The sequence below is a fragment of the Dryobates pubescens genome, chromosome 1 (assembly GCF_014839835.1).
Source record: "Dryobates pubescens isolate bDryPub1 chromosome 1, bDryPub1.pri, whole genome shotgun sequence".
Taxonomy (NCBI): Eukaryota; Metazoa; Chordata; class Aves; order Piciformes; family Picidae; genus Dryobates; species Dryobates pubescens.
The window spans coordinates 45,861,842-45,889,620 of record NC_071612.1 but is presented as its reverse complement, the minus strand read 5'-3'; the positions used below and the strand labels follow the sequence as shown (position 1 = coordinate 45,889,620).

Here is a 27,779-nt window from a genome sequence, read left to right as displayed (position 1 = left end):
CACTCCAGCAGCTGAGAAGAGATCCTCAGACACAGGAAGACATTTTTCAAGTGCCCGTGGGTAATCAGGAAAGGACTTGCGGAGTTCCTTTGGCACACTTGGCTTTTCTTCACCCTCGCCATGGTACTTGAGTTGCTTTGTGTTGGTGCTCTCTTAACTCCATGGCAAACAGAGCTTTAAAACCTTGTTTGGTTTTCAGTGAGGCAGAGATGTGGTGCTGAGGGCCATGGTTTAGCAGCACACTTGATAGAGTTAGAGAATAGTTGGTCTGGATGAGCTGAAAGGACTTTTCCAACTGACAGCATTCTGTGATTTATTGAACCCCAGCCTTCCCAGGCTCTTACCTATTCTCTTAAGTACTTGCTGGTATGAGGGGAAAAGAATAGGACTTTCATTGAATGTTTTTCTTGTTCTTCACTGAAGGCAGTTTCAGTTAAAGTACAACAGCCAGGAAAATGAAGGTTTTACATTGCAGCTTTTTACAGCTTTTAAAATACTAATCTCTCCTTGTCTTTGCTCTGCAAAATAGGTTGTGGGTTTTTTTTTGGGGGGGGGGGGACGGACCAAACCACCACAACCAAAAAACCCAAAGAAACCAAAACCAAAATGAAAAAAAAAAATAAAATCCAACTTTCCTAAAATAAACTTGGACATTTCACAACTTCTGCTTTCAAAGCTGTATTTCAAGGGCATGGCTCTCTTGAGCAGGAAGCAATGGACAACAGCATAGAGCAATGAGGGTGCCCTCTATGGGTGGCCGCGGCTGGAAACAGCTGAAAGCAGCTTTCCAGGGTTAATGCAGCCAGCAACCCCCCTGCATTCAGCAGGGACACCTCCAACTAGAGCAGGCTGGCCTTGACCACATCCCTGGGCTGCCTGTTCAAGTACCTCTCCACTCTCGTTGTGCAGATATTCCTCCTGATGTCCTACCTAAATTACCCCTGCTCCAGTTTCAAACCATTGCCCCTTGTCCTATCACTGCAGGCCCTTCTAAACAGTCCCTTCCTGTAGGACGCCTTCAGATACTGAAATGCAGCTCTATGGTCTCCCTGGAGCCTTCTCTTTTCCAGTCTGAGCAGCCCCAACTCTCTCAGCCTATCCTCACAGGAGAGGTTCTCCAGCCCTCTGATCATCTTCATGGCCTCCTCTGGACATGCTCCAACAGGTCTATGCCCCTCCTGTGTCAGAATGTGGCCTCAAAGGTCGAGATGAAATGGTGTACTCAGCAAGGAAATAGTGCACAGAAAGGCTCCACACCTCACTTGTGATGTTTGGGGCTTTTCCAGAAATTCCCACTGCAGTCAGAATAAGCAAACAGCCACTGGCACAGGCATCCACTGCCTTGTTTTACAAGCTGAGTTGCTGTCTTGCTTTTAGTGTTTGGTTCCTGTTTCCTGTTTGTACAGGACACAGTAGCACAGGGAACTAAAACAGTACTGAGGGAAATACAAAGTCATTTTAAATGCTAGCATGAGTCAATGCAGCGTAGTGCACGAAGCAGTTGCTCAGTGTTCTTCCTTACCTGTAACATCTTACACCAGCAGTGTGCCTGAGTTCCCAGCATATGAAATGGTTAGGTATAAAAATTGTGCCTAATACTCAAAATTTTGTCTAATTTAAGTTGTGATACTTCAACTTTTGATTCTTTGACTTTTTAAAAGAATGTAATTTCCCTAAGTGATAGGCATACAAACTGATTTTTCTTTTTCATGGAATCCCAGGATCACTTTAGTTGGAAAAGCTCTTTCAGATCACCCAGTCCAAGCATTCTCTAATTCTGCCAAGGCTGGGGTTAATCCGTGGCCCTCAGCACCACGTCTCTGCCTCATTGAAACACCTCCAGGGACAGGGATTCAGCCACCTCCCTGGGCAGCCTCTTTCAGTCAACAAGTTGCTTCTCATATCCTACTTAAACCTGCCCTGGTACAACTTGAAGCCATTTCCTCTCCTCCTGTCAATTGTTCCTAAGGAGAAGAAACTGACTCCTACCTGGTTCACGCCTTCTTTCAGGGAGTTGAAGAGAGCAATAAAGTCTTCCCTCAGACTCCTCTTCTCCAGGCTGAACAACCCCAGTTCCCTCAGCCATTGACTTGGTTCATTAAGGCAAAAGGTCTAAGAAGTATGTACAAAGCCAGAAAAATCCTATGAATACACCCACCTGACCCAAACCCAGTGACTCTTGCTCACATATATTGTGTAGCAAGAAAAGCTGTAGATGTGTGCATGGACAATGGGCATGAGCTGGAAAAAGGAATTCAGCCTGAACTGAAGAGTAGTTAGCAACAGTGTGTGTGATTAAGCTAGAATTGTATCTTAATTACAGACTCTCCATCCAGAATTACTGCATTGTTTGTAGGCAATTACATCAATGAAGTGATTCAAGATGTGAACTGGTGTCACTGAGATCAAAATCGGGCCAGTCAGGAGAACAGTTGTGTACAACATGATGTTGTCAAAAGGGGGAATCCAAATACAGTACTGAAGTTGCATGGCTGATGGTGTTTGAGCACTGGTAACCTCAGTTCATCACCACTGGTCTTCCTCAGAGTTCAGAAAACTGTTGTTCTCTAAAGAGCTGTTCACTCCTGGATTTCTACTCCTTACATCCAAGTATTACAGAATCACAGAGTGGTGAAGGCTGGAAAGAATCTCTGGAGATCATGTAGTCCAAGCCCCCTGCCAGAGCAGGTTCAGCTAGTATAGGCCACACAGGTGGATTGGAAAGTCTCCAGAGAAAGAGAACTCCACAACCTCTCTGGGCAGCCTGCTCCAGGGCTCTGTCACCCTTGCAGTAAAGAAAATGTCTTTATGTTGAGGTAGAACTTCTTGTGCTCCAGTTTGTCCATTGCCCCTTATCCTCTCACTGGGCAGCCTGCTCCAGGGCTCTGTCACCCTTGCAGTAAAGAAAATGTCTTTATGTTGAGGTAGAACTTCTTGTGCTCCAGTTTGTCCATTGCCCCTTATCCTCTCACTGGGCAGCATTAAATGGAGGCTGGTCCCATCTTCTTGACACTCACCCTCAAGTTATTTGTAAACACTGATCAGATCTCCTCTTAGCTTTCTTTTCTCCAAACTAAGCAGCCCCAGGTCTCTCACACAGATGTTCCAATCCCTTCAGCATCCTTGTGGACTCTGTTGGACTCTTTCCAGTGTATTCCTGTCTGTCTTGAACTGGGAAGCCCAGAAATGGACACGCTGTTCCAGATGTGTCCTCACCAGGGCAGAGTAGAGAGGAAGGAGAACCTCCCTTGGCTTGCTGGCCACACTCTTCTTAATGGTTAAAAATCAGAGGGCCCATAGTCCTTTTCCTAGAAAAATTACTCTTTTGGAAAAAAAGAAAACCCTTTCTCTGGATATTTGCCTAGCTTATTTTTCCCTAGAAGCTGGAAAATCTCCTTCCTAAGCAGACAAAATTTGAGTGGCAGTGTGAAAGTTTTCAGAAGCTCATTATGGACAATTGAAAGCAGGAAGCTGGAATAGCAATACTCAGGTGACCTTAATTCCAGCTGTCACTATGACCTGGCTCTAATGAAACTCACATGCCTTTGAAATTGGCTGCACCAGGCAGAAGCATGGCACTTTAAATCCTAGTGTGATCCCATTTATTAGCCCTCTTAATTTCTTTGATCTGAAAGCCCAGTCTCTTGAGGAACTGCTGTACCAGGTCACTCATGTCTCTGTGGCAGATGAGACCTCCCAGAACCAGCTGGGCTGGTTATTGAGCTCCTTATTTTGGTGCAAAGATGGTGCTCACTCACCTTCCAGCTTTAGCAGCCCAGTTGAACTCTGTGAGGAGTTTGTGAAGCCATTTGCAGGTATCTGGGTTGGCTCTGCTGCTGCCTACTGTGACAGCTGCTGTCTTTGCCTGTGTGGTTCTTGATGGGAAGGTCTCTGGACTTCTGGTTTGCTGGAGGCCTGTGGATTATCATGCGCTCTCTTCTTCAGCTCCATTTGCTTCACCCCAGGCTAGCACTGTGGCTGTAGAGCTGTTGTTGCTGCTAGTAATTGGTATCTCTGTTTCTAAGGGGACTGAGATGTCCACATCCTGGTTTGAGATACTCCCAGGTTCAGTTTTCCACTATCCTGATCTGTCTTTCTCCTCCTGCCCTCTCTCCCAGAGATTAAATATAGTAGGGTTCCTTACTGAGGTAGGGTTCCTAACGCAGCCCTCAGTTGGAACCTCAGTAGTGGAGACACCAGCTTCTCAAGGCAACTGCTTCTGGGTTTGCATTATGGTCAGCTCTGGGAGTCTCAGCAGACTGAGCTGTAAATTAGATACAAATTGGCCAGCAAGTTGGGTGGTAGATACTGAATGAACACAAGTGATTAGTAGTAATTCCTGATTGCCACAAAACTGGAGAGAGTCACTGGGTCAGGCTATAGGTTCTAATTAATATTTATGGTCAAGAAGCTTTAAAAATCACTAATAATAGCCTTTACATCCTAAAGACATAGTGAGGCAAGAGGAAGAATGCAGTGTGAGGAGAGCTGCTGAAGGACTGAACTGGCAGCAGGCTTTTAAGAGCAGTGGTATTGAGCAATGAGAAGATCTGTGCCCAAACCCACTGAATACCTCTGAACAGCCCACACAAGTGATTGAGTTCCACAAGCATTCCAGAGGACTGTTCTGCCAAACCAGACCTGATGGCACCTTCCTGATCAATCCCGGTGCCCTCTGTACAGTATATGATGGCAGAAAGGCCTGACACAGCCAGCCTTACTGGATCACTTCCCGATCGCTGTCCTGGAGCGATGAGGTGCCTGTCTCAACACAGAATCATGGAATGGTTTGGGTTGGAAGGGACCTTAAAGATCATCCAGTTCCACCCCCATGCCATGAGCAGGGACACCTCCCACTAGACCAGTTTGCTCAAGGCTTCTTTCAACCTGGCCTCAAACAGCTCCAGGGAGGGGGCATCCACAGTGTCCCTGGGCAATCTCATGTGGCCTGCTTCCAGAGCTTGGATGTTTTTGGGGTTCCAGGGAGTATTGGGTGATTCTGAAACCATGAAGATTTTAATAGGTTGCTCTCAGGCCTCAGAGGATAATGATGAGATCTGTAGTTTGTCAAGACAGGATAGGAAAATGCTTTGTTTATTAAGGCTGCAAGAACTTCTGGCTGCAAGACAGAATTTACTCTGTGGCTGGAATGCTTTGCCCTCATTACATCTTTGGTACAAGCCACTGTTACCTCGGGCCTTGGCATGGATGGAGCAGTATTCAGGAGGGAAGTCCAATTGGCCTTGGAAAATAATACTGCATTGAGAGGAATTTTGTGAAAACAATGAAGAGTATGAAATTAAATCAAGGAAACACCAGGAGACATTAAGCTAAATGAGACAGCAAACATTAATTGAACGAAAATCTTGTCTGGAGAGATGCTAAAATAGAGGCTGTCAAAAAAACTGCTGCTCATCTGAGAGGAGCAGAGCTTGGCACTTGGTTAAGAATGCTTAGACCTTGCCTGCAGCAGCAACTGTCACCACTGAGCAGCTGCTAGACAAGGGCCAGGGAAAGTGAGGTGGACATCATTGGTGGTGAGTTCAAGGGACAGATGATTTAAAGGACCTGACATGAGGATGGCTGGGGACTTGAATATTTCTAATGTGAAGAAAGGCTGAGAGACCTGGGGCTGTTTAGTCTGGAGAGGAGAAGGCTGAGAGGGAACTTATCAATGTCTATAAATATCTGAGGGGTGGGTGTCAAAATGAAGGTGCCAGCTTCTTTTTTGTGGTCACAGGATCACAGGATGCTAAGGGTTGGAAGGGACCTCTGGAGATCATCGAGTCCAGCCCCCCTGCCAGAGCAGGACCATAGAATCTAGTGCAGGTCGCACAGGAATGCACCTGTGCGATAGGACAAGGAACAATGGGTACGAGCTGGAACACAGGAGGTTCCACCTCAACATGTCTGGTTCCCTCCTTTTTTTTTATCTCCTATTTTTCTTTTTCCAACAGATCGACAAGACATTTCACAATTCCATTTTAAGGAAAAAATACATCCGTTCACGCTTAATCAGAGTGAGGTATGTGACACTCTCACCACTGCACACACCTGGCTTCATGGGAGGTGCACCCAAGCCCAGTTAGAGAGCCACTGGATCTGATTCACTAAAGTGTAAGATCAGAGCATAGCACCAGCTGAGCATAATCTTCTGAACCGTCTCCTCCTTTGGGTCTTCATGTAGAAGATTGACTTCAGTCAGCCCAAATTCTGTACAAGTTTGTGTTCAGACCTTGAGCAAGCTTCAGCTAGCAAAGCAGATACTTGAGCGATCCCAAAATAAAAGTATTTTCAGAACTCTTTCCTTCACTACAATGCAGCTCTCATTTTACTTCTGGGATTGCTGCCTTGCTGGGCTTGTCAGGTAGCGCCCAAGCGTGGCTGTGCTGGCTCAGAAGGTCCCATCATCACCACTGGTCTCAAAGCATGGCCATAAGTAGATGTCTAGAGAAGAACAGCAGCACAAAAGATGTGTATAACTATTTCTTGGTATGCCCCTTATCTCCAGAATTTACCACTTGGGATTTCCTGAAGGGGCTTTGTTTAGCAGCCCCCAGTGGACTTCTTTTCCAAGAACTTGTTCTGTCTCCCTGGACTCTTGAAATCTATGCACCTCAGCCCTATAGTAAGGACGTGACTTAAGTTATTTGTGAAGAGTCATCTTCTCTGGATCATTCAGTGGCCCCTAGTTCTTGTGCTGGCAGAAGTGATGAAAAGTTGATCTCTATCCTTCCTCTCCAAGCAATTAGTGTTTTGGACACTCTCATCATATCTCTCTTCTACCCCATGAGTTCTACTCTTTTCAGTTGGAAGTCCCAGCTTGCTCAGGCATTCTTAGCAGCAGCTTCTGTTGCTCAGCACCTTGTCACCCTGCTCCATCTCTCTTTCAGGTCTCCTGTCTCTCTTTTTTGAGATGAAAGGGTCAGACCTGCAGTTGGGATTATCATTGAGCAAAGTTTTCTTTCCTCTTTTATTCTCTGTGCATTTTCAATAATATGTGATCTTTGATTTGATTTTTTTGACCACTCTTGAGTGCTGAAAATGACCTTTTTATAGAACTGTCTGAGGTGTTTGCTGTGCTAAGACCACAGAGCAGCCTTCCTGTATCTGAAGGTACAGGACATCTGGAGAGAGACCTTTTACAAAGGCAGGGAGTGACAGGATGAGGGGTGATGGCATCTAACTGGAAGAAGCTGGATTGAGATGAGAATTAGGAGAAAATTCTTGCCCATGAGGGTGGTGAGGTACTGAAACAGGTTTCCCAGAGAAGCTGCTGAGGTCTCAAGCCTGTCAATGTTCAAAGCCAGGTTGGATGAGGCCTAGGAGATGTCCCTGCCCATGGCAGAGGGGTTGGAACTGGATGATCTTTGAGGTCCCTTCCAACCTAAACCATTCTGTGATTTCATTATTCTGTTTCCTGTGCTGGTTGCAAGACCTGTATGTGCCAAAGCTTGTTTGCTCTTAAATAGACAAGCTTCACACCTCTCCAAGTGCTCAGCCTCCAGGCTCTTCTGAGCAGGGTGAATTTGCTGGGAAGGTACTGTGCGGAATTTTGGCTCAGTATAAACAATGCACTTGGTAGTGGTGATACCCACTGCTCACTGAGAGAGACCAAACAAATCTTGCCTAGGTGTCTTTGGCTCCAGACCTTTGCTATATGGTGATTCAAGGCGGGCAATACTTACCTGAGGGTTTCAAGAGGTGTGGTGTACTTGCAAGAGCTGATAGGGTAATTCCAGTGTGGCACAGCACAGGAAGAGGAGTGGGGGGGAGAGGCAAGGGAACACCTCAGAAATGCAGAGCAACACCCACAGCTGGATCAGATAGCATCTGGAAAATAAATGGTACTCATACTGAAATTGGCACAAAGGGAAAACCCAACCTGTTGGAAAGTTCATGCATAGTCTTGGTGTCTGTGATGAGATCCTGGAGACAAGGCAGGCATCTGCTCTGCTCTGGAGCATTCATCATGCCTTGGTGTGCTTGTGACACGTGGCCTCTCCTTTGCCTTTCACTGGCAGTAGCAGAACCTCTGTCCACATTTGTGTGCTTTGGAAGATCACAGACTGCCTGCGTGACCTCTGAGTGAGCTGCTTGCCTTGTAACTGGAGAATCTCTTTTCTTTTCCTGCCTGAATGATTCTTAAGACAGAGCAATCTGCTTATGGCTCACCCCTCTTTGAAGTAGGATGAGAGGAAATGGCCTCAGGTTGAACCAGGGGAGGTTTACATAGAGTGTTAGAGGGAACTTCTTGACTGAAAGGGTTCTCAAAGACTGGAACAGGCTGCCCAGGAAGGTGATTGAATCCCCATCCCTGGAGGCAGAGATGTGGTGCTGAGGGCCATGGTTTATCACCAGCCTTGGCAGAGTTAGAGAATGGTTGGACTGGATGATCTGAAAGTGCTTTTCCAACCCAAACGATTCTGTGACTCTAACTAACTGTGAACTCACGTGCTGTGGGTTGTGTCACTGCTTCTTGGCTCACGAGAGAAGGCTCTTGGTGCATGTTCTTTCTTCTCTTCCCTGTGTAAGGAACCATCTGCAAGCACAGAGCAAGATGTACAAAGTGATTAGGCACTTCAGTATTTGTAGAGCAGCATTCAGTCTCTTGCAGTATTTGATGCTGAGTGAATTCAGTCTGTTTGAAGACTTTTCTTCCTATTATTTTCTCTGATCTTTCATTAGAGCTGTGGAATTGTGTATTCCACTGTGGGTGCTGCTGCACTGCTCAGTCAAATGTTAAAGGCCCCTCTTGTGGTCCATCTCTTGGACTGTCATGAGCAGCCTGTAGACATGCTGCTGGGTTTCATTTCTTGTTGCAGAACATGAGGTGGTTATTCTCAGTCTCTCAGGAGGCTGCAGTGCTGGAATTGGATAGTGTGGTCAACTATCTTTTGGATGATGATTGGAAAAGTTTATTCTGTGTGTACAAGACCCTGGAAAGGTCTGCTATATACCATGAACCATCTGCCTGATGTTTCTGAAGTGCTGTATGTCCAGCTTTGCATGGCATTAGGTCATTCCCTCCTGCTCTTCTGTCCCAAGCGTGTGGTTAGGGGCTTCTTTCAGACTCCATTACAACACTGAGCTGGCCATTTGTTTACACCATGCCACCTTCTAGCCTAAGATACATTTGGCCATTCAGCATTTGCTTGGATTTCTTTGGACAATTGCTTCTCTCAGAAATGTACAAACTGCTCAAAAATGTGTCTGGTCCTTTATGTTACATTGCCATTGCAAGAGAGGCTAAGATAAAAGAAAAACTAAGAAATGGAGAAATGGGCTGAAGGTAACCCGAATGTTTTGTTGGTTTGCAGCCCAGATGCTGATGGTGTGGTGGCAGAGGCTTTGCTCACATTCTGGTTCTCCTCCACGGACTCCAGAGAAGCCCTGCGAAACAGAGTGGAGAGGATCTTACGGAGGGGCCTGAAGAAATACAGAGGGCCCCTGCGAATTGATGTCAGAGCTTCCACCATCTCAAGTAAGTACAGTACAGCAAATCATGGAATGACTCAGGTTGGAAGGGACCTGAGAGATCCTCTATTCCAACTTTCTTGCCTCTCGACTAGACTCGGCTGCTCAAGGCCTCATCCAACCTGGCCTTGAACACTCCCAGGGAGGAGGCATCCACAACCTCCCTGGGCAACCTGTTCTAATCTCAGTCTAGCCATGCTGTCCCTCAGCTTCAAACCATTCCCCCTTGTCCTGTCTCTAGATTCCTTTAGGAAAAGTCCCTCTGCAGCCTTCCTGTAGGATCCCTTCAGGTATGGAAGGCAGCTCTAAGGTCCCCCCAGATTATTCTCTTCTCCAGGCTGAATAACCCCAACTCTCTAAGCAGGTCATAGCAGGTCATCTTTCTGGCTACCTCTGGACTCACTCCAACAGCTCTGTGTCCTCCTTATGCTGAGGATACCAGAACTGGATGCAGTGTTAGATGTGAGGTCTTAGTGGAGCAGAGCAAAAGGGCAGAATCCCCTCACTTGCCCTGCTGGCCACACTCTTGCTGCAGCCCAACACACAGCTGCCTTCTGGGCTGCATGAGGGCACTGCTGGCTCATGTTGAGCTTCTCAGCAACCAACACGCCCAAGTCTCTTTCTTCAGGGCTTCTCTCAACCCACTCTGCACTCAGCTGGATTTGTGCCTGGGACTGGCTTGACATCTCTCTTAAAGGTAGTTCTTGCCCTTTTCTGATCCATAGGACTTGATTTTTCCCTTCTTCTGGTGGCTGTTACTGAGGGACAACCTTTTCTGCTCATTCAGTTAGGAGAACATTGGTGGTGTTTAGTGTCTTACATATGAATCAAAAGAAGCAGTTGTTTTGTGGCACCTGCCTCTAAACTGCAGTGCCAACCTCATACTACTGTCAGGGTCAAGAGTAGGAGCCCCACCACAGTGGTTCAGTACACAGCACACACTCCCTAGGTCTTTGCTTCTCTGAGGAGTCTGAAAATGCTTGGAAGACAGGAAGGAAACAGAGAATGCACTGAAAAAAATACTGTTTGGTGGGAAGATCAAAAGCCTTGCAAATTCCCCAGGGGAAAGGCAAAGAAAGTGGAAACATTTTCATCCATATGACTTCTCAGGTGAGGATCTGCTCCCTGCCTGTTCTCTGGGTGTCAGGCTTCTCAAGAATGAGTTGCTGGTTGAAAGGAAGGGGCAGATGCTTGTTCCATTTGGTTTTACAGATCTGCTTACTACTAGCACAAGGGTGATGGTACAGCACACGGGTGGGTACTTGGCGATTGGTTTTCCACACCCAGCTGATTAAACCAGCAGAGATCTGCAGAGAACAGATGGCTGTGTGCAAAGAACAAGAAGCCTGGGCCAGATGACATGCTGGATGGATCCAGATTTCCTTCTACTCAGAAATGACCAGGAGCACCCTCTCCATGCTTGAACTGGGCACACTGCATTGCACAGTGCAGTGAAACTCACTCACCATCTGTCACACAGCCACTGTATCCTGAGGGGCCAACCAGTCTTCCCCACTGGAATGCCCCAGGATGCTGGGTGACGTCCCCTTGGGCAAAGCATCACCACTTCTCTGCAGTGCTGTTTATGTGCCAGCAGTTCCAGCTCAGTAGAGCACATGTCATTCCTCCCAGAGAGAAATGGTGTGGGGGCATCAGCTACAGGGATTCAGGGAGTTTTTGGCTGTTTTAAAGACAATCAGGTTGTGATGCAATGAATTTTGAAGCTTCATTTTAATTTGGTGTCTTACATAAAGGGTCAGATTGGAAGGGGTACAAAAATGCTCTTGAGAAAGGGGCTGTGCTTCTCATTGAGTTTTCTAACTAGCTGCTCTTACTACATCTGGCAAACGTAGGGAGTGACTCAAAACTCTGTTTCAGTTGACCTTGATCTGCCCCAGCCTGTTGCAGTAAGGCACCAGTTAACAAAATTAGCTGATACAATTGAATCACAATGTTTTCGTTGAAGATTGGTCTCAGTGGAAGATAGCATCTCCCTGTTACTTTGATAAAGTTGTCTGATAAAGTTGGTGTTGCTTTCCTTGGCTCTCCTTGGCCTAACTGTGACACACTGAGTGCACAGTGAGTGCTCCTCACTCCTAGCCTTGTGCAATGGTGGCACAGAGGAGCACAAACAACCCTTTGCCATTTCTAGGAGATGACAATAAAAGCTTCCGTTGGAATCTTTCTTTGCTGGCAGGGTTCCAGCAGAGCCATGGGGCTTAGGCAAGCTCCTGTTGGTGCTGCCAGCTAAAGGCACGTTGGCTCAAGTGCAGAGCATAGGGCAGGCCACTCCTGCTCTTTTACAGGAGATGCAGATCTCAATTCTTCCTCACACCTGGGAGAACTGACCATTTTCAACAGATCCTGGAAGCCCAAAGAAGGATCTGGGCTTTGCATTTCCTACTTCTCTCCCCTCCTGAAACATCCTGACTGACATCAAAATTTAAGTCAATGAAAGCTAAAAAGCCCTAGGTTCTTCTCATGTTCTACAGCACCTTTCTACATCTTGCTTCATAGTAGCTTTGATGGTGTTGCCAACTGGAATCCATATTTATCTGGAGGCAATCTCAGGACATTTTCACTATGGCTTGTGAAAAATATTTAACCTGTTCATTGCAATCATCTTATCAAGAGAGTCTGATTTGAGGGTCACAATTGAGCAGACTTTAGCTAAACACAGATGAACAAATCCAGGTCAGGCACTTATTTATATTGCATGCTGGGATGGTGTGATAAGGAGAACCTCCTTATGTCTTCCTGCCTGTATCTAATCATCTTGTTGTTTGACACCACGTCCAAACCTGCACCTCACTCAAAATATTTGCTTTGAGCATCAGCTCAGACAAACTCCTGTAAATTTGGTGCAGCACTTGGGATCTTCAACTGCAGTTCAAAACAGAGTGGATTGCCAGATTAGGGGTAGAACTTGCTTTGTCTCTTCATTCTTCAGGACTGGGGGGAAAGGCATAAACATCTAAATTGTGAATGTTTTCTTACTTCAGTACTTTTCAAAAAGAGAGAGGAGCTTGACTGGTGTGACAAAAATAGGGAGGTGTGCCAAACTTGAAGGAAAACAAACTAATATTGTCTCTGGTTTGTATCATCACCAAATAGGAGATGTGCTTTTCATAGGACTGCAAAACCACCTTTGTACCAGAGTATCTCCAGATGTACTATTATTCAAGTCCCTGCTTTCTTCTTTAGCTAGAAACAAGCTTATTTAGCTTATTTAGCCCAGGTTGTGGGCAGTGCTATCACCAGACATCCCTTACAGCTTTGATAGAAAATAGGAGGTGGTAGAGATCTCTGCTGTTGTCTACAGACCCCACTGGGGTAGAGATCTCTGCTGTTGTCTACAGACCCCACCGGGGTAGAGATCTCTGCTGTTGTCTACAGACCCCACTGGGGTAGAGATCTCTGCTGTTGTCCACAGACCCCACTGGGGTAGAGATCTCTGCTGTTGTCTACAGACCCCACTGGGGTAGAGATCTCTGCTCTTGTCTACAGACCCCACTGGGGTAGAGATCTCTGCTGTTGTCTACAGACCCCACTGGGGTAGAGATCTCTGCTGTTGTCTACAGACCCCACTGGGGTAGAGATCTCTGCTGTTGTCTACAGACCCCACTGGGGTAGAGATCTCTGCTCTTGTCTACAGACCCCACTGGGGTAGAGATCTCTGCTCTTGTCTACAGACCCCACTGGGGTAGAGATCTCTGCTCTTGTCTACAGACCCCACTGGAAGTCCAACCTTTTTTTTAGTGTATAACCAAGCAAATTACGTCCTGTCTTCTCTGAACAGTGTTGCAAGGGCCAGCAAAATGAGATATCAAAGTTGAATGACTTGGAACCGCCCACGTTAGGACTTGTTCTTCCACTGGCACTGCAGGGAGATGTCACAGTTTGTCCTCTGTATAGTTCTGGCAGCAAGGAGCTCGCCTTCCAGGCTGATATTTTTTTTTCCTCAGGGTTTCTTGCTTGGAAGTAGAGTCACCCAGATCCCTATTCAGCCAAGCACAGAGCAGCTTGGCAGGCTATTTCCTTTTGTCAGGTGGGTTGGAAGTCTCCCAGAATTTATTTTTGGGAATGCTCCTATGATGTCAGAAAGAAACTGGTTGCTAGTTCCCTGGAACTGTTTGAAGTGAGTAGGAAGTGTTCCCACCTGTTGCACAGCCAAGGGTTTTGACTACGAACAATGAGTCATGAATTGGTTTTGTTGAACGAGTCAACTGTTATTGTTTCTTATTAATCTGGCATCTAGGGCTTGCTAAAGTTCCTTGCAAAGTGCAGGATCTGGGACACAGATTCTCACATCTTTATCCATGTGTTTGGGAGACGTGCAGATGAGTGTCTGACGTGGATGGCTGAGGGATATTTACTCTCAGATAACACAGATAGAAGTCTGTGGGTTTGTACTTTGCACCTTGGAGGAGTGGGGTGGGACGTGCACCTGTGCATCTGACATTTCTTGGTCTTGATGCCATCAGTTTGGCACAAAGTGGTACAATTCAGAGAGGCTGATTGGAATGAGAGGGACTGAAATGTGTTTTAAAACAACAATGACATGTGCGTGATGAAGGGATTAACCAGGAAATCATCCTGGCCTGGCTTCTTAGCTTGCCCAGATAGGTTTGATTTCATTAATTCCCTCACTCAATTCATATTTTTCCCTTTCTCTGCCTTGCCTGAAGAGGCTGCGAGTAACTTGGGCTGCCCCTACTGTAGTGAGACCTTGACTACAGCTGGGGCATGATTGTAGGTCTGGAAGAAAAATAATGCTAAAAAGTGTATCAGCTTGGATAAGTGCTACAGAACTGCTACCTGCTTCCTCCTGTAGATCTCTCCTTAGGCTGCAGGATGTCCAGATGAAACTCTAAGCATGCTGTGAGCTATGGACCTCTGTCCTTGTGCACAGAATTAAGATGTGGTTGGGAACAGAGGCAGGTTATGGATGTGAGGACAGGTCCAGCGGACATAAGTAGGGAGGGTGACAGGGACAATTAGAGGCACTAAGTCTTTGTCTTGTCTCTACCAGGCTACTCTCCCTGTTGAAGGAATGAGAGTGGCATCCCCTGTATCTAACCAATGTCCCTACTTCTATGAGGATGCATGACTCTGGGGAGGTTATTCCTGTAGAGAGGGCAGGGAGGGCTGCAGGGAGACGTTTCAGGCTGTGTGCACTGTCACCACACAAGAGCACGCCTTTCCTGCTCATGCTTTGCCGTCTTTCAGGAAACTTCTGTATGTCCTCTTGGAACATGTCTGAATATGCTGCTCACCACTCTCACTCCCATTTCACCCCAGTCTCTCGAGCCTTTGTGATCTTTTAAGTAACTAAAGAGTGTCAGAATATAGCTATTATCCCCTCACCTGTCTGCACTGCCAACAACATTCCTCACAGCTGCCCAGGGTTGCTGACCGGCTGAAACTTGCAAGAGACCCTTTTTGTGCCTGCATGCACTGCTCTTACCCCACATACCACTGAACAAGGTGAGCCCTCTCTCTCTACTGCAGCTGATTTTTTCCCCAGTTCTCTGTATTGGAGGAAGTTATTACAGTTAAGGTATCCCTCAGAGATAAGTGGCCACATCCACTCCACAGTTAACCATGGATCCGCAAACCTTTAATTGTTGCCAGATAGATCTACAGGCTTTGGACACCGAAGTCCCTTAGAAATCCTAGTCTGAACTGGCTGTTGTTATAAACAGTTATCAACACAAAGATGCTGTTGCTTACTCCCCTTTCCTTTTTATGTTTGCTCAAACACCTGTATTGGGGAGTAAAAAGAAGTTATTTACAGATGTTTGTACTCTTAAATAGTAACTGCAAGTCACTGTTCTCATTAGTCAGAAATTAAGATCAATAATTTAGAGAGTTGGGGCTGTTCAGCCTTTAGAAGAGAAGGCTCTGGGGAGACCTTAGGGCAGCCTTCTAGGCTGAAACCTGAAAGGGGCTGCAAAAAAGCTGGGGAGGGACTTTTGGCAAGGGCTTGTAGTGACAGGACGAAGGGCAATGGCTTTTGCTGGAAGAGGCGAGATTGAGACTGGAGGTTAGGAAGCAATTATTGACAGTGAGGGTGGTGAGACACTGGAGCAGGATGCCCAGGGAGGTTGTGGATGCTCCCTCCCTGGAGGTGTTCAAGGCCAGGCTGGATGAAGCCTTGAGCAACCTGGTGTAGTGGAAGGTGTCCCTGCCCATGGCAGGGGGTTGGAACTGGATGATCTTGAAGGTCCCTTCCAACCCAAACCATTCCATGAATCCATGGATCTATGAATTTAAGTGTGCTTTAAGTTATTCCATCTATTAAATACACGAAATCTTTATGTGAACAAAATTGTTTGTCCAGTTGGAGAACAGAGCTGAAAGATGGAATCTCTGAGCCACTTTGCAACAGATGACCATGATTTTAATTTAAGTACTAGTTTTCTCTTTCAAGTTAAGCAACCTTAATTAAATAGTAAGTTCTATTTTATGGGTAGGAAAAGAATGTTCAAGTTGGACTTGTTCTTGTTTACAGTGGCAGAAGCCTGAACCCTGTTTTGCTAAATGCAGCACAAACAACTATTTTTGCAGCCCTGTGTGGCTGGGACAAGAGATGACACTTTAATTGTTACTAATTGATGCTTTTTCTTGATGGTGCACACAAGTAGGGCAACGAGTAAATGAGCAGGGTAGTGAGATTGTCTCTTGTGCCTTACAAGTGATTGCTTCAAGGCAGGGCTTGCACCATGCGAACAGCTGTGCTGTTCACCAAGCCAAGGTGGCAAGCTGGTCACGAAGGCAGGCAAGCCCCTGCTGAGGGAAGCCAGCAAGCAACCCAGTTTTCAGCAGTATCACCTAGCCTGAGAGTGCTCCCTGCTTCTGAGAGGACCTGCTGTAGGCTTGGTTTATCTGTAAACAGCATTGGCTGGTTCAGGTTTCCAAACACATCCCTGTGCTCTGGGTGTGGAGTCCTGGTTTGGAGTCTTAGATGTTGTGCCCATAATTTCATCTGCCTTGATCTGCATGATGGGTTCCCCTTGGCTGTGGATAGACCTCACCTCTTAAAAACACCTTTTACTTTGAGGGTTTTTCCATTGACATGATGTTTTCTCTAGTAGTTGTGTTCTAGCAGCCAGTGTGAGATATGTGGTCAGCTCTCCTGTGGGGGCAGGCTGGGAGAGTTGGGGCTGTTCTGCCTGCAAAAGAGATGGCTCTAGGGGGACCTTAGAGTGGCCTTCTAGTACCTGAAGGGGACTACAGGAGAGCTGGGGAGGGACTTTTACATACATAGAATACATAGAATACATAGAATAAACCAGGTTGGAAGAGACCTTCAAGATCATCGCGTCCAACCCATCAACCAATCCAACTCCGCCCAAGCAACTAACCCACGGCACCAAGCACCCTGTCAAGTCTCCTCCTAAAAACCTCCAGTGATGGTGACTCCACCACCTCCCCAGGCAGCCCATTCCAATGTGCAATCACTCTTTCTGTATAGAACTTTGAGTGACAACATGAGGGGCAATAGCTTTGAGCTGGAAGAGGGGAGATTGAGCCTGGAGATTAGGAAGAGATCCTTTGGAGTGATGCCCCCTCCCTGGAGATGTTCAAGGCCCTGCTGGATGAGGCCTTGAGCAACCTGGTCTAGTGGGAGGTGTCCCTGCCCATGGCAGGGGGGTTGGAACTGGATGATCTTTGAGGTCTCTTCCAACCCAAACCATTCCATAATTCCATGACACTGTATCTGGCAGGTTTCTAAAGCAAAGCAGTGCCCCTGCCCAGGGGAATCCGACACTGGTCTTATTGCTAGGTCTCAATGGCCTTTTTCCCTTCAGCAGTGGGTGGGTGGCAGAGTACATCAGCTGCACCATTGCTGTAGATCATAAAGTATGCTTTGAGCAACCTGATTTAGTGGGAGGTGTTCCTGCCACAGAGGTTGGAACTGGATGATCTTTAAGGTCCTTTCCAAACCATTCTATGATTCATTCTCTGCTAAAACTCAGAGCCCTGCAGACATGTAAGACTTGCAGTGTGTGTGTGTAAAACTCATTTCTCCAATGACACACAGCTCAGCCCCACTGGAAGCAAGGGGTGACGCTTTGCCCAGGAGAAGCTGGTACTTTTCTCTAGGTGCCTTGTAAAAAGGCAGAGCCACAGAGAGGTGCCTTGCAGAAGAGCTGTGTGACTCACGGCAGAACTCAGCGTGGTGAGAACATGCCGATTGAATTGCTTCCGGCACCCTGCTCGAACCAGCTGCTTGCTCCTTTTGTCTTCTCAATGAGCTTTGCAGCATAATGCAAATGTTAATAATTGACTGCAGGCTTTATAATTAGGTATTATGAGGTAAATGTCTCCCCACCCAGAGAGGAGCTGAGAAAACATGGTTATCAATACTGCACTTGAAGGCAAAAGGTGCTCTTTCGTTCTTGATTACTTTTGGTGGTTTCTCACCAGTTTACAGCGATAAAATCCTAGAGCGACCCAAATGCTGAGTGCAGCAGTTTTAGGCTATGCCTTTAAAATTTAGCTGCAGATTTCGAGCAGAAAAGTAGAGAAACTATAAATAAATCACTATTGGGTATAAAAAGGAAAAGAAAAGGTTATTCTAAACAAATTCATTGGATAAATGTCTGGGGTAAAAGGAGCTGTATCATAACAATTCTTCACATTTCACTTCCATTCCCATTCCTTTTGTCTTCTCCTCTGATCTTGGCTGTTCTGCTTTGCCTGGGAGATAACAATGCTTCTGTCTGACCTTGAGATAAGCTAACCTGCTTCTCTCTCATCTCTCTTTTTTTTACCCTCCTTCTGGTACAGGGGTGGGGGAGGTTTGGGGGGGGCAGTGGAGCAGCTTCCCTGGTCTTTGATACCAGGGGGGTTTCTGTGTTATTTGCTAATCGTAAATATCTGTATAATATTGTAAATATTGTATATTTTGTACATATTCATTGCGTTCCATTGTAGAGAGTAGTTTTTGCTTGTAAATACAGCTTCATTTCCTTCTAACTGAGTTGGTCTGGCTTAAAAGTTAATGCTGGGGGGAAACTTCAGCCCACCACACTGAGCTAGTTCTGAAGGTTGTATGAATTTCTAGGAAAATAATGGCTGCTCATCAAGTACACCAGTAGGGCCAGGTCTCTCAGAGCTCTTCTAGGCAACATAAATAAATACAGAAGTGAAGCAGACAAATCCTTAGCAGAGCCCAGCATCCATTTTCCCATACTCTAACCAAACACCACCCCTGAATCCCCCTCTCCTAGCCTACCTTTTAGTAGTTGAGATTGTTACAGTTTGCTGTAGGGGATCTTGGTAACAACCAACCCCATTATCCATGGAATACAGCTGACCTGCAGAAGACCTGTGCCATAAGGCTGGGTGTTAGGGCTGAAAGGGCCCTTGCAAGTTGTTGCTTGCTCACCAGTAAAGCATCTTTAAGATGTGAGCAGTTCCTGGTTTCAGTCAGGCTGTGTTGCTATATAAATGTCCCATGATAACTTCATCTTCACTCTAGATTGGAGCAGTGCCCACAGCCCTGGCAGTGCCTCTGCTGTGCAGCACTGCCCACAGCCAGACTATGTATGCACTGCAGCTCTGTTTGTTTCCTTTTTCTGTCATAATCTGCTTCTTGTCAGATTAAGAAATGAATGAGCACATGTCTAGTAATGGTGGATTGCAACCAGGCAATTCACTCTGCATACCAGGAGGGGTGCCAAGCCCACAAGCAAAACACAAGTGATACAAGCAGTGCAGTAAACAGGGCTGAGCCAGAGCTCTTTGCATTCAAAAGAGATTCCTCCTGGCTTGGTGTGGTTTTGGATCACAACTAGGATGTTATTCTGTGTGGCTGCAGTCAGAAAAGAGAAATTAAGCAGATTGATAAGGACAAGGATCTGCTGAGAAGGGCTGTCCAGCTACAAAACATGAAGTGGATCCCAGAATCCCAGCATGGTGGGGGTGGGAAGATCATCCAGTCCAACCCCCTTGCTAAGGAAGGGTCACCTAGTTCAGGTTGCACAGGAACACAACCAAGCATGTTTTGAAAGTCTCCAGAGAAGGAGACTTCACAACCCTTCTGGACAGCCTGCTTCAGGGCTCCAGCACCCTCACAGAAAAGAAGTTTTCCCTTACTTTTAAGTGAAACTTCCTGGGTTTCAGTTTGTTCCTGTAGCCCTTTTTCCCATCACTGGGAAGCATTGAAGAGACCCCAGCTCCATCTTCTTGACCCCTACCCTTTAGATATTGATCAGCACTGGGAAGATACTGTACAAGAATCACTATTTTAAAGTTGTATTGAAAGTGTGGGGGGTTGATTTATTTTGGTTTTAATTTTGTTTTGACTGCTGTCAGCTCAAATGGCAGCTCTTGTAAAAGCAGCATTCAGGAAGCAGAGCAAGGGACTTCCACCCTGAGCCAATGCTTGGGATTGCCAATATGAGCATGCTGTGTTGCCCACAAACATGCAACATGCAAATGAAAGGAGGGAATGCACTGCTGGAGCCTGCTGGACCATGCAATACACTTCCATTAACTACCTCATTTACTATTGGTGTACCAGAAACTTTGTTGCTCAATAAGGTAGGAGAAAGGAGAGTGAACTACTGCTATTGTAAACTGCTATTGCTGCAGTGAAGTCAGTGCAGGTCTTAGAGGTCTTAATGATCTTAGAGGTCTTTTCCAACCTTCGTGATTCTATGATTCCATTTAATGGTCATGGTATTGTTGGATTGGTAAGTTGGACTTGATGATCTTAGAGGACTTTTCCAATCCTAATGATTCTATAGTTCTGCTCTTGAAGAGGGCACAGCGTGAGTACTGGACCCCTGTCCCTCACTCTGGTGTAAAATGCAGCCAGTTTATTTCTTACAAAAAAAGGAACTTCAAAACTTTCCACTATAAAAATTTCTCTCAAGCAAAATTGTGGATCCTGAGTAATACAGGACTTGTTTTATCTGTACTCCTTCTCCAAAACACATCAGGGTCCAGCAGGGGTGGGAGAGCCCCTGTACCTGGTCCCCAGAGGACACTGGCTGGCTGGGGAAGACAGGAGTGTGACAGCCAGGGCAAGGACGAGACCACACCTGAGCTACACTCATTTCTCCAGCAGCCCCCTCGGCTGTGCCCTGTACTCAAACAGCTATTGATGGACAACCGTGCAGATAGGAAATGATGTCTGTGCTGCCCTGGCCTCACCCTGACTGTTTGTTTGTTTCAGATATGGAGACGAAAAGAGCAGAAGCCCTCTTCAATGACAGTAAGTGAGGGCTGTTTAAGCCTGGGATTATCTCCAGTTGTTTTAATTAGCATTAAGAGTCTCTGAGCACTTTTCCTGGCTCTTAAAAGCTTTTTCTCCTCTTCCTGTGTAATGAATGTGACCTTGTACTTCACACAGGGAGGCTGTGTGGTTAGAAATCCTGCTCAGTCATGAGGAGGCATTTTTTCATTAGCATCTTCTGGCATACTTGGGAAAACTGGCTTGAAAATGCAGAAAACAAATTCTCCACCCACTGCTGAGTTCCCTGCTCAGTATTTTTTGCTGTGAGATGTCCCTTCTTCTAAAAATATCAGCAATTCTGTGAGAAAAGAGCAAACAACATGAAAAGACCAAGTGGTGAGTGCTCTGTAGGAATCCCCAGCACTGGGCAGAGAGGAGACACAGAGGTGCTGCTGCATAAGTGCCTGCAACATGCTTCTAGATCCAGCAGTGCTGATGTGGAAGGTGGAGGGTGCATCTCAAGTGTAAACCACTGCCATCTAGAAAGCAGAGGGCTGAGCACTGTAATGGTCAGGAATCTTTGTTCCCTGGCCTGATCCAGTTGCCGCTGGTACCAGTGAGACCTTTTCCACTGGGTTTGCTTAATTGTCTATTTGGACATGCAGAGTGTAAGCCATGCAAGTCAAGGTATCTCAGATGGTTCCTAGGGGTGTTCAGTAAAACTGAGTGAGGAGGGCTTCCAGTAGATGATGGAACTGCATGGGTCAGGGCTGGGTAGCTGCTGTAGTGTCAGGCACAGCAGCGAGCTGTGAGGTGCTTAAGACAGCAGAGCCCTTACCACGGGTTCTGGTGTGTTTTATGTTGGAGCAGGTTATTATTAGAAGCAATCTTTATGATAAATCGATTAAAACATGCACTTAAATGCAAAACTTTGTCAGGTCTAATCCTGCCTGCACAGAGCAGACACCCTTGTCCTCTGTCTTCTCGATGCCAAGTATTAGATCTGCATCTTAGAGCTGTGACTGCAGAATCTTTTCCGTATGTGCTTGCCTTGGATGCTGTAGCACAACTCCTTTCCTCCCTGCTGCCTGTTTACTCCTCTGTACACACACTGAGGAATGAGATTTACACCTGAATATGTTGCTCAGCTGGTGCTTGAATGGTGGCAGCCCAGCAGAGACCTCCAGCACAGCCTGTGAGTGCCCCAAAAGCTAGTAGGAGTAGAAGAGTCTGGCCAGCATCTCTATGTGGTCAGAAATCAGCAATGCGTCATTGTCTTCAGTGTGCACTGGAGGGAAGGAGGGGCTGTAAGGAAAGCTACAGAAGTTACAGCAGCCTGTGAGGAGCATGAAAACATTCTGGATTTGGAATGGCTAGCAGCACTAAGTTGTTCTTTATGGAAATGGAAAGCAGGAAGATATTCTCAAGCTACTGCTGTAGGGTTTAGGTTGAGGTAGTTTGCTTTAGAGGCATTTTTAAGCTTTCAGACAAGAAAGTCAGCCAATATGGGGATCTAGCAATCATCCATAGCCATCTTTGCTTACAAGATGGGTTTCTTTTAGCTCTGGGAAGGTTCAGTTTCTTGGCAGAAGGCTGCCAAGTAATAAAGGATTAAATAACATCACTTTTGGAGTCTATTTCAGGCTCTGCTGTTCTGGGGCACTGATGCAACTGTGAGTTTTCCCCTGTGTTTTGAACATTGACTGCTCAGGTGGTTGCTAGGAATGTGGTTTTAGGACAGGTAATTGAGGGTTACCAATGGTTCTTAGAGGAGGGAAATGTGCTACTGCAGCCTCAGCCCTTGTGGTATATTCTCTAGCCTTCCTTTCACGTGGGAAGTGAAGACTTAGATTTCACTGACAAGTGGATTTGGATTTTGCTGATTTCCTTCTTTATGATTTTAAATCTTGGATCAGGGCAGGTCCTAGCAGGAAGGGGCAAAGGTTGCACTCTGCCTGGCTCCAGTGTTTCACTTCTGAGGACTTCAAGGGCCCTGGGACTAGCAGCTCTTCAGTGACCCATTTCTGCATGGTCCCCCTCTGGGTCACTGTCTGCAGGAGACAGGCAGTGCAATGCTTTGAACTGTGTTGTCACTATGCAAATAATTCTTAGCTCTGTCTCTTTTTCAATGAGCTGGGATAGTCCTGTCTGTCAGCTTTCCTAATGTCTGTCTGAAATCCAGGCCTGGATGAAAGCTAGTGGGTCTTGGTCCAGGTAAGATGGATTTGATGCTGCTTGGATGGGAGAAGACAGCTGAAGCAGCTCTGTCCCTTGAGGAAGCTGCTAAAGCTATGGGAGAGCTTCAGCTGCTCCTGAATATCTTGCATCTGGTGGCTGAAACCATGGACATTTTCCTTTCTCTCTGGGTTTGGAGGACAATAATTCTTGTCATGGATGCACGTGGTGCTGGAGGTATCCATGCCTTTATTGTCTGCGGTCTTGGATTAGCATCATGCTCATTGCCCGAATGCCTCTCCAGGTCCCCCTGCAAACTGCATCAAGCAGAGTCACCTGTCTCCAGGGTACATCTTGCTGGCGTAACCTGCCTGCATGCATGGTCAAACCCATGGCTTGGATTGTTCTTAGCTTAGATTTTGCCATGTTCACATTTTATCTTGATGCCAGATTACCTGGGACATTACAGGTGCCAATCCCTGCGTTTGGGAATTGTCCTGGGGGTGTGGTGAAGGTTTCAGTTCCTGATCGGGGCTGCTCCTGCAGCTGAGCCTGAATGATTGACACCGTAACAGTCAGCTGCTCATTCAGGTTTCTACCAGGATGTGCATGAGGGTGCTGGCTGTGGGGGCCTGGTGGAAGGTTTGTTTCCTGGTCCATGTCAACACTGTTAAAGGACCCGAGGTGGTGTGTCCCCCGGATGTGCTGTGCACGGACAGGGGCCGGCAGGTGTGCTGAGCAGCAGAGCAGCTAACAGAGCCTCTCTCCCTCCCGGCAGTTTGCGGGCTGCGGCAGAACAGATCGGTCAAGTCGATGGCCAAGTCGTCGTCGCTGCGCATCGTGGGCGGCCTGTCCTCTGCAGAGAGCGGGGACTGGCCCTGGCAGGCCAGCCTGCAGTACAACAACATCCACCGCTGCGGCGCCACGCTCATCAGCAACACCTGGCTTGTCTCCGCTGCACACTGCTTCAGGGAGTAAGTTCCCACCCCTGCAGCAGACTGTGCCCCATCTCTGCTGGCTGTCTGGCTTTCCAGATCTGCATCGCACCCTGACTCTCCAGGGGAACAATCACAGAAGCACAGAATGGTTTGGGTTGGAAAATCAGATCATCCACTCCAACCATTCTCTAGCTCTACCACAGCTGGTGCTAAATCCTGGCCCTCAGCACCACATCCTCTGCCATCTCCAGGGATGGAGATTCAACCACCTCCCTGGGCAGCCTATTCCTGTCTGTGAGAACCCTTTCAGTCAACAGATCTCTTCTAATCTCCACTCTAAACATTTCAACACGAAGCTGCAGGATGTGCAAAATGGAACAGCTGATTGGACAGATTATTAATGTGCAAAACCAGCAATGGAGGTGAAGAGTTTTCTAGCAAAAAAGCTTTTTGATTTGATGACAGCCTGCAGCCACGCAATCATTAGATCAGGGACAAAAAGGAGGGGAGGAATATGAGGCCATGGTTCATAGATTCATAGAATGGTTTGATTTGGAAGGGATCTTAAAGATCATCTAGTTCCAACCCCCCCTGCCATGGGAGGATGAAATGCAGAAGTGCCCTCTTCTAGCAGCAGCCCACAGCTACGTGGGGCACTGATATGGAAAGTGATGGATGCCTGAAGACTCTAGTAGGGAGCTGGCTGGAAGGAGCTTTACAGTAAAGGTGCTGACAAATTTAAACACTGATGTTTGCAGCTAAATGCTTACAGCACTCTTACCTTTTCTAGCATGGGTCACCCTCAGAAGTGGACTGCTACCTTTGGAGCCCTTCTGAAGCCACCAAGCTTGAAACGATCAGTCAAGACCATCATTGTTCACGAGCAGTACCAATACCCAGAGCACGACTACGACATCGCACTGGTGCAGCTCTCCAAGCGGGTGGAGTTCACCAGCAGCATCCACCGTGTCTGCCTGCCTGAGCCGGCCCAGACCTTCCCATACAACACCTATGCTGTCATCACAGGCTGGGGAGCGCTCATCAATGACGGTGAGTCCTGCATCTGCCAAGTGACCTGTGCGGTACGTAAGTCACAGAATGCCAACCTTTCTAGGTCACAGTACAGTTGAAATGAGTTTGGCCCAGCACCCTGTCAAGCTGAGTCTTCAAACTGTCCAGTGTGGGGGAATCCACTCCTTCCCCTGGGAGATGATTCCAATGTCCAACTGTTCTCACAGGGAAGTGTTTTCCAACCTGGATGTGTGCCTGTGTGACCTAATCTAGGCGATCCTGCTTCAGCAGCAGGGTTGAACTGAATGACCCTTTCAACCCCTAACATTCTGAGTTTCTGTGATTTTTTTTCTGGAGTCCAATGGGAATCTCCCCAGCAGTAACTTGTCCCCATCACCTCTTGTCTTCTCCATGGGACTCCTTGTAAAAAGGGAGTCTCCATCCTCCTGGTAACCACCATTTATGTCCAGGTCCATGGTGATAAGGTCTCCCCTAAGCCTTCTCTTCTCCAGGCTGAACAAACCCAGCTCTCTTGCCCTTTCCTCACATGGCAGGGCACTCAGTCCTCTGAGAGTGGCTCTGTTCTCCTACTGAACAGATGCCCACTCTATAGTCACTTGTATGGCAGCAAGCCCAGTGCTTTTTTTGTGAGCAGTGGGCTTAATTAGTCACAACTGGCAGGTTTGTGTTCTAAAAGAAGAGTGGACAAAGAGAGCTACTGAAGGAGGAAGCAGGAAGAAGATCGTTCTCTTTTGCCAGTCTTTCCATTTCAGATAGCCCAGTTGTGCCTATGTTTGTACAGCACCTAAAAAAATATTCTCCCAGCCCTAGCCAGAAGCTGCAGATAACTCCATGGGCTTTCAGGAAAATGTGCAGATGGTGATTTAGCCAAGGAGGGCACACTAAGCACATTTAGCCAATGAAAATGTCTTCATTTTATATCATCTGCCCAAGTGCTGGGTAATTTCTGTTCCATGGCATACTAGAGAACATATATGAAATGTGTGGATTTGTGCTAGGTGCCATGCAATTGTTGCTTCTGTCTTCATGGGCCAGCTCCTACGTCAGACTATCAGGATGTCCCTAAGGGCCTGTCCTAGACAAATCAACAGGCAAAACCTCCATGTCAGACCAAGCCGTAAGAGAACATGAAATATTCCTCCTGTATCATAATGACTATAAAGTAATTCTGTTGACGACCACCCAAATTGTATTTTCCCTCAGGTCCAACTCCAAATGCTCTTCAGGAAGCTACAGTGAAACTTATTGATTCCAAAACCTGCAACAGAAAAGAAGTGTATGATGGGGACATAACACCCAGGATGTTGTGTGCTGGATACTTGGAAGGAGGAGTAGATGCTTGCCAGGTAATTGTAGCTGAAAATTAGAAAGGAAAACTGAATTAATGCTGACTCCAGTATTTGGCTGACCAAATCTTAACTCACAGTCCTTTAACTAGGGTCCATTCAAACAGGAATTAAGATATAAAATGAAATAGCATTTAGCACAGATAATCCATACTAAGAGAGCATCTGGGTTGGGCTGACCCCACATATAAGTCCAGGGTGGGTGCAGAGTGGGTTGAGAGGAGCCCTGAAGAAAGAAACTTGGGGGTGTTGGTTGCTGAGAAGCTCACCATGAGCTAGCAGTGCCCTCATGCAGCCCAGAAGGCAGCTGTGTGCTGGGCTGCAGCAAGAGGAGTGTGGCCAGCAGGGCAAGAGAGGGGATTCTGCCCTCCAATATTGCATCCAGTTCTGGTGTCCCCAGCATAAGAAGGACACAGAACTGTTGAAGTGAGTCCAGAGGAGACCACAAAGATGATCCAAGGGATGGAGCACTCCTGCTATGAGGACAGGGTGAGGGAGCTGGGCTTGTTCAGCCTGGAGAAGACTCTGGGGGGACCTCAGAGCTGTCTTCCAAGGGATCCTACAGGAAGGCTGCAGAGGGACTTTTCTTCAGGGTGTCTTGAGACAGGACAAGGGGGAATGGTTTGAAGCTGAGGCAGAGCAGAGTTAGACTGGATCTTAGGAAAAAGTGGTGAGACTCCGGAATAGGTTGCCCAAGGAGGCTGTGGATGCCTCCTCCCTGGGGTGTTCAAGGCCAGGCTGGATGAAGCTCTGAGCAGCCAAGTCTAGTTGAGAGGTGTCCCTGCCCCTGGCAGGGGGGTTGAAGTAGATGATGTCTAAGGTTCCTTCCAACCTGAGCCTTTCTGTGATTCTATGACTCCACAACAGTAACTTTAAAAAAATGTTAACTTATCTTCATATTAGTTACAAAGAATGTGCTCTTAAGTGCTGGTTTAAAGGAGATCCTTTCCAGAACCCAGACTAAGGTTCTAAGGCAAGTTGGAAAAAGCCATCATCTTCTAACTCAAGTTTGCAACAGCCTGGATTCATCAGACATAGCAGCTCTTGAACTGCTGCTTGCTCACTCTCCTTTTTGGACACACTCTCCTGTCTATGCAGAGAACGGCATTTTCCCTTCTGATCAATTAAATCCTTTTTTTTTGTCGTTTTTACCCTCCTCTTTCTCTAGGGAGACTCTGGGGGCCCACTGGTTACTCCAGACTCTAGACTGATGTGGTACCTCGTGGGAATAGTGAGCTGGGGAGATGAATGTGCCAAACCAAATAAACCTGGAGTTTACACACGAGTGACTTATTTCCGTGACTGGATTACCTCACAAACTGGCGTCTAATCCCAAAGCAGAAGTGGATTTAACTGCATAGACTCTGTGTAACTCATTTGTCTGTAATTCTGACAGGTTCTTTTTCAGTGTATTTATTCCTCTGTAATTTTGGCTGGAGCAACCTTTGCCCATCAGAGATACTAAGCCCTTGTGAATTTAGACTAAACACATGAGATTGCCTGCCCCATCCTGGAGCCTTGGAACATTCTCTGTTATCAGAAATTACAAACTGACTTCATTAAACTAACATTTAAATGCTCCCAGTTTTACAAAGATTTTCCAGGAAAGTAAAATAAGAA

At 46.7% G+C, this 27,779-nt stretch overlaps 1 protein-coding gene across 1 annotated transcript in view; it reads left to right on the top strand.

Moving 5' to 3' along the window:
- Positions 1-27,489, top strand: part of LOC104298552 (transmembrane protease serine 11E) — a 42,866-nt gene extending 15,377 nt beyond the window's left edge. Inside the window, exons 4-10 of the mRNA XM_054167086.1 lie at positions 5,958-6,025; positions 9,321-9,484; positions 20,669-20,707; positions 23,622-23,817; positions 24,572-24,831; positions 26,017-26,159; positions 27,328-27,489. Coding sequence (XP_054023061.1) covers positions 5,958-6,025; positions 9,321-9,484; positions 20,669-20,707; positions 23,622-23,817; positions 24,572-24,831; positions 26,017-26,159; positions 27,328-27,489 — 1,032 coding nt within the window. The remainder of the gene's footprint in view (positions 1-5,957; positions 6,026-9,320; positions 9,485-20,668; positions 20,708-23,621; positions 23,818-24,571; positions 24,832-26,016; positions 26,160-27,327) is intronic.
- The last annotated feature ends 290 nt before the right edge of the window (positions 27,490-27,779 follow it).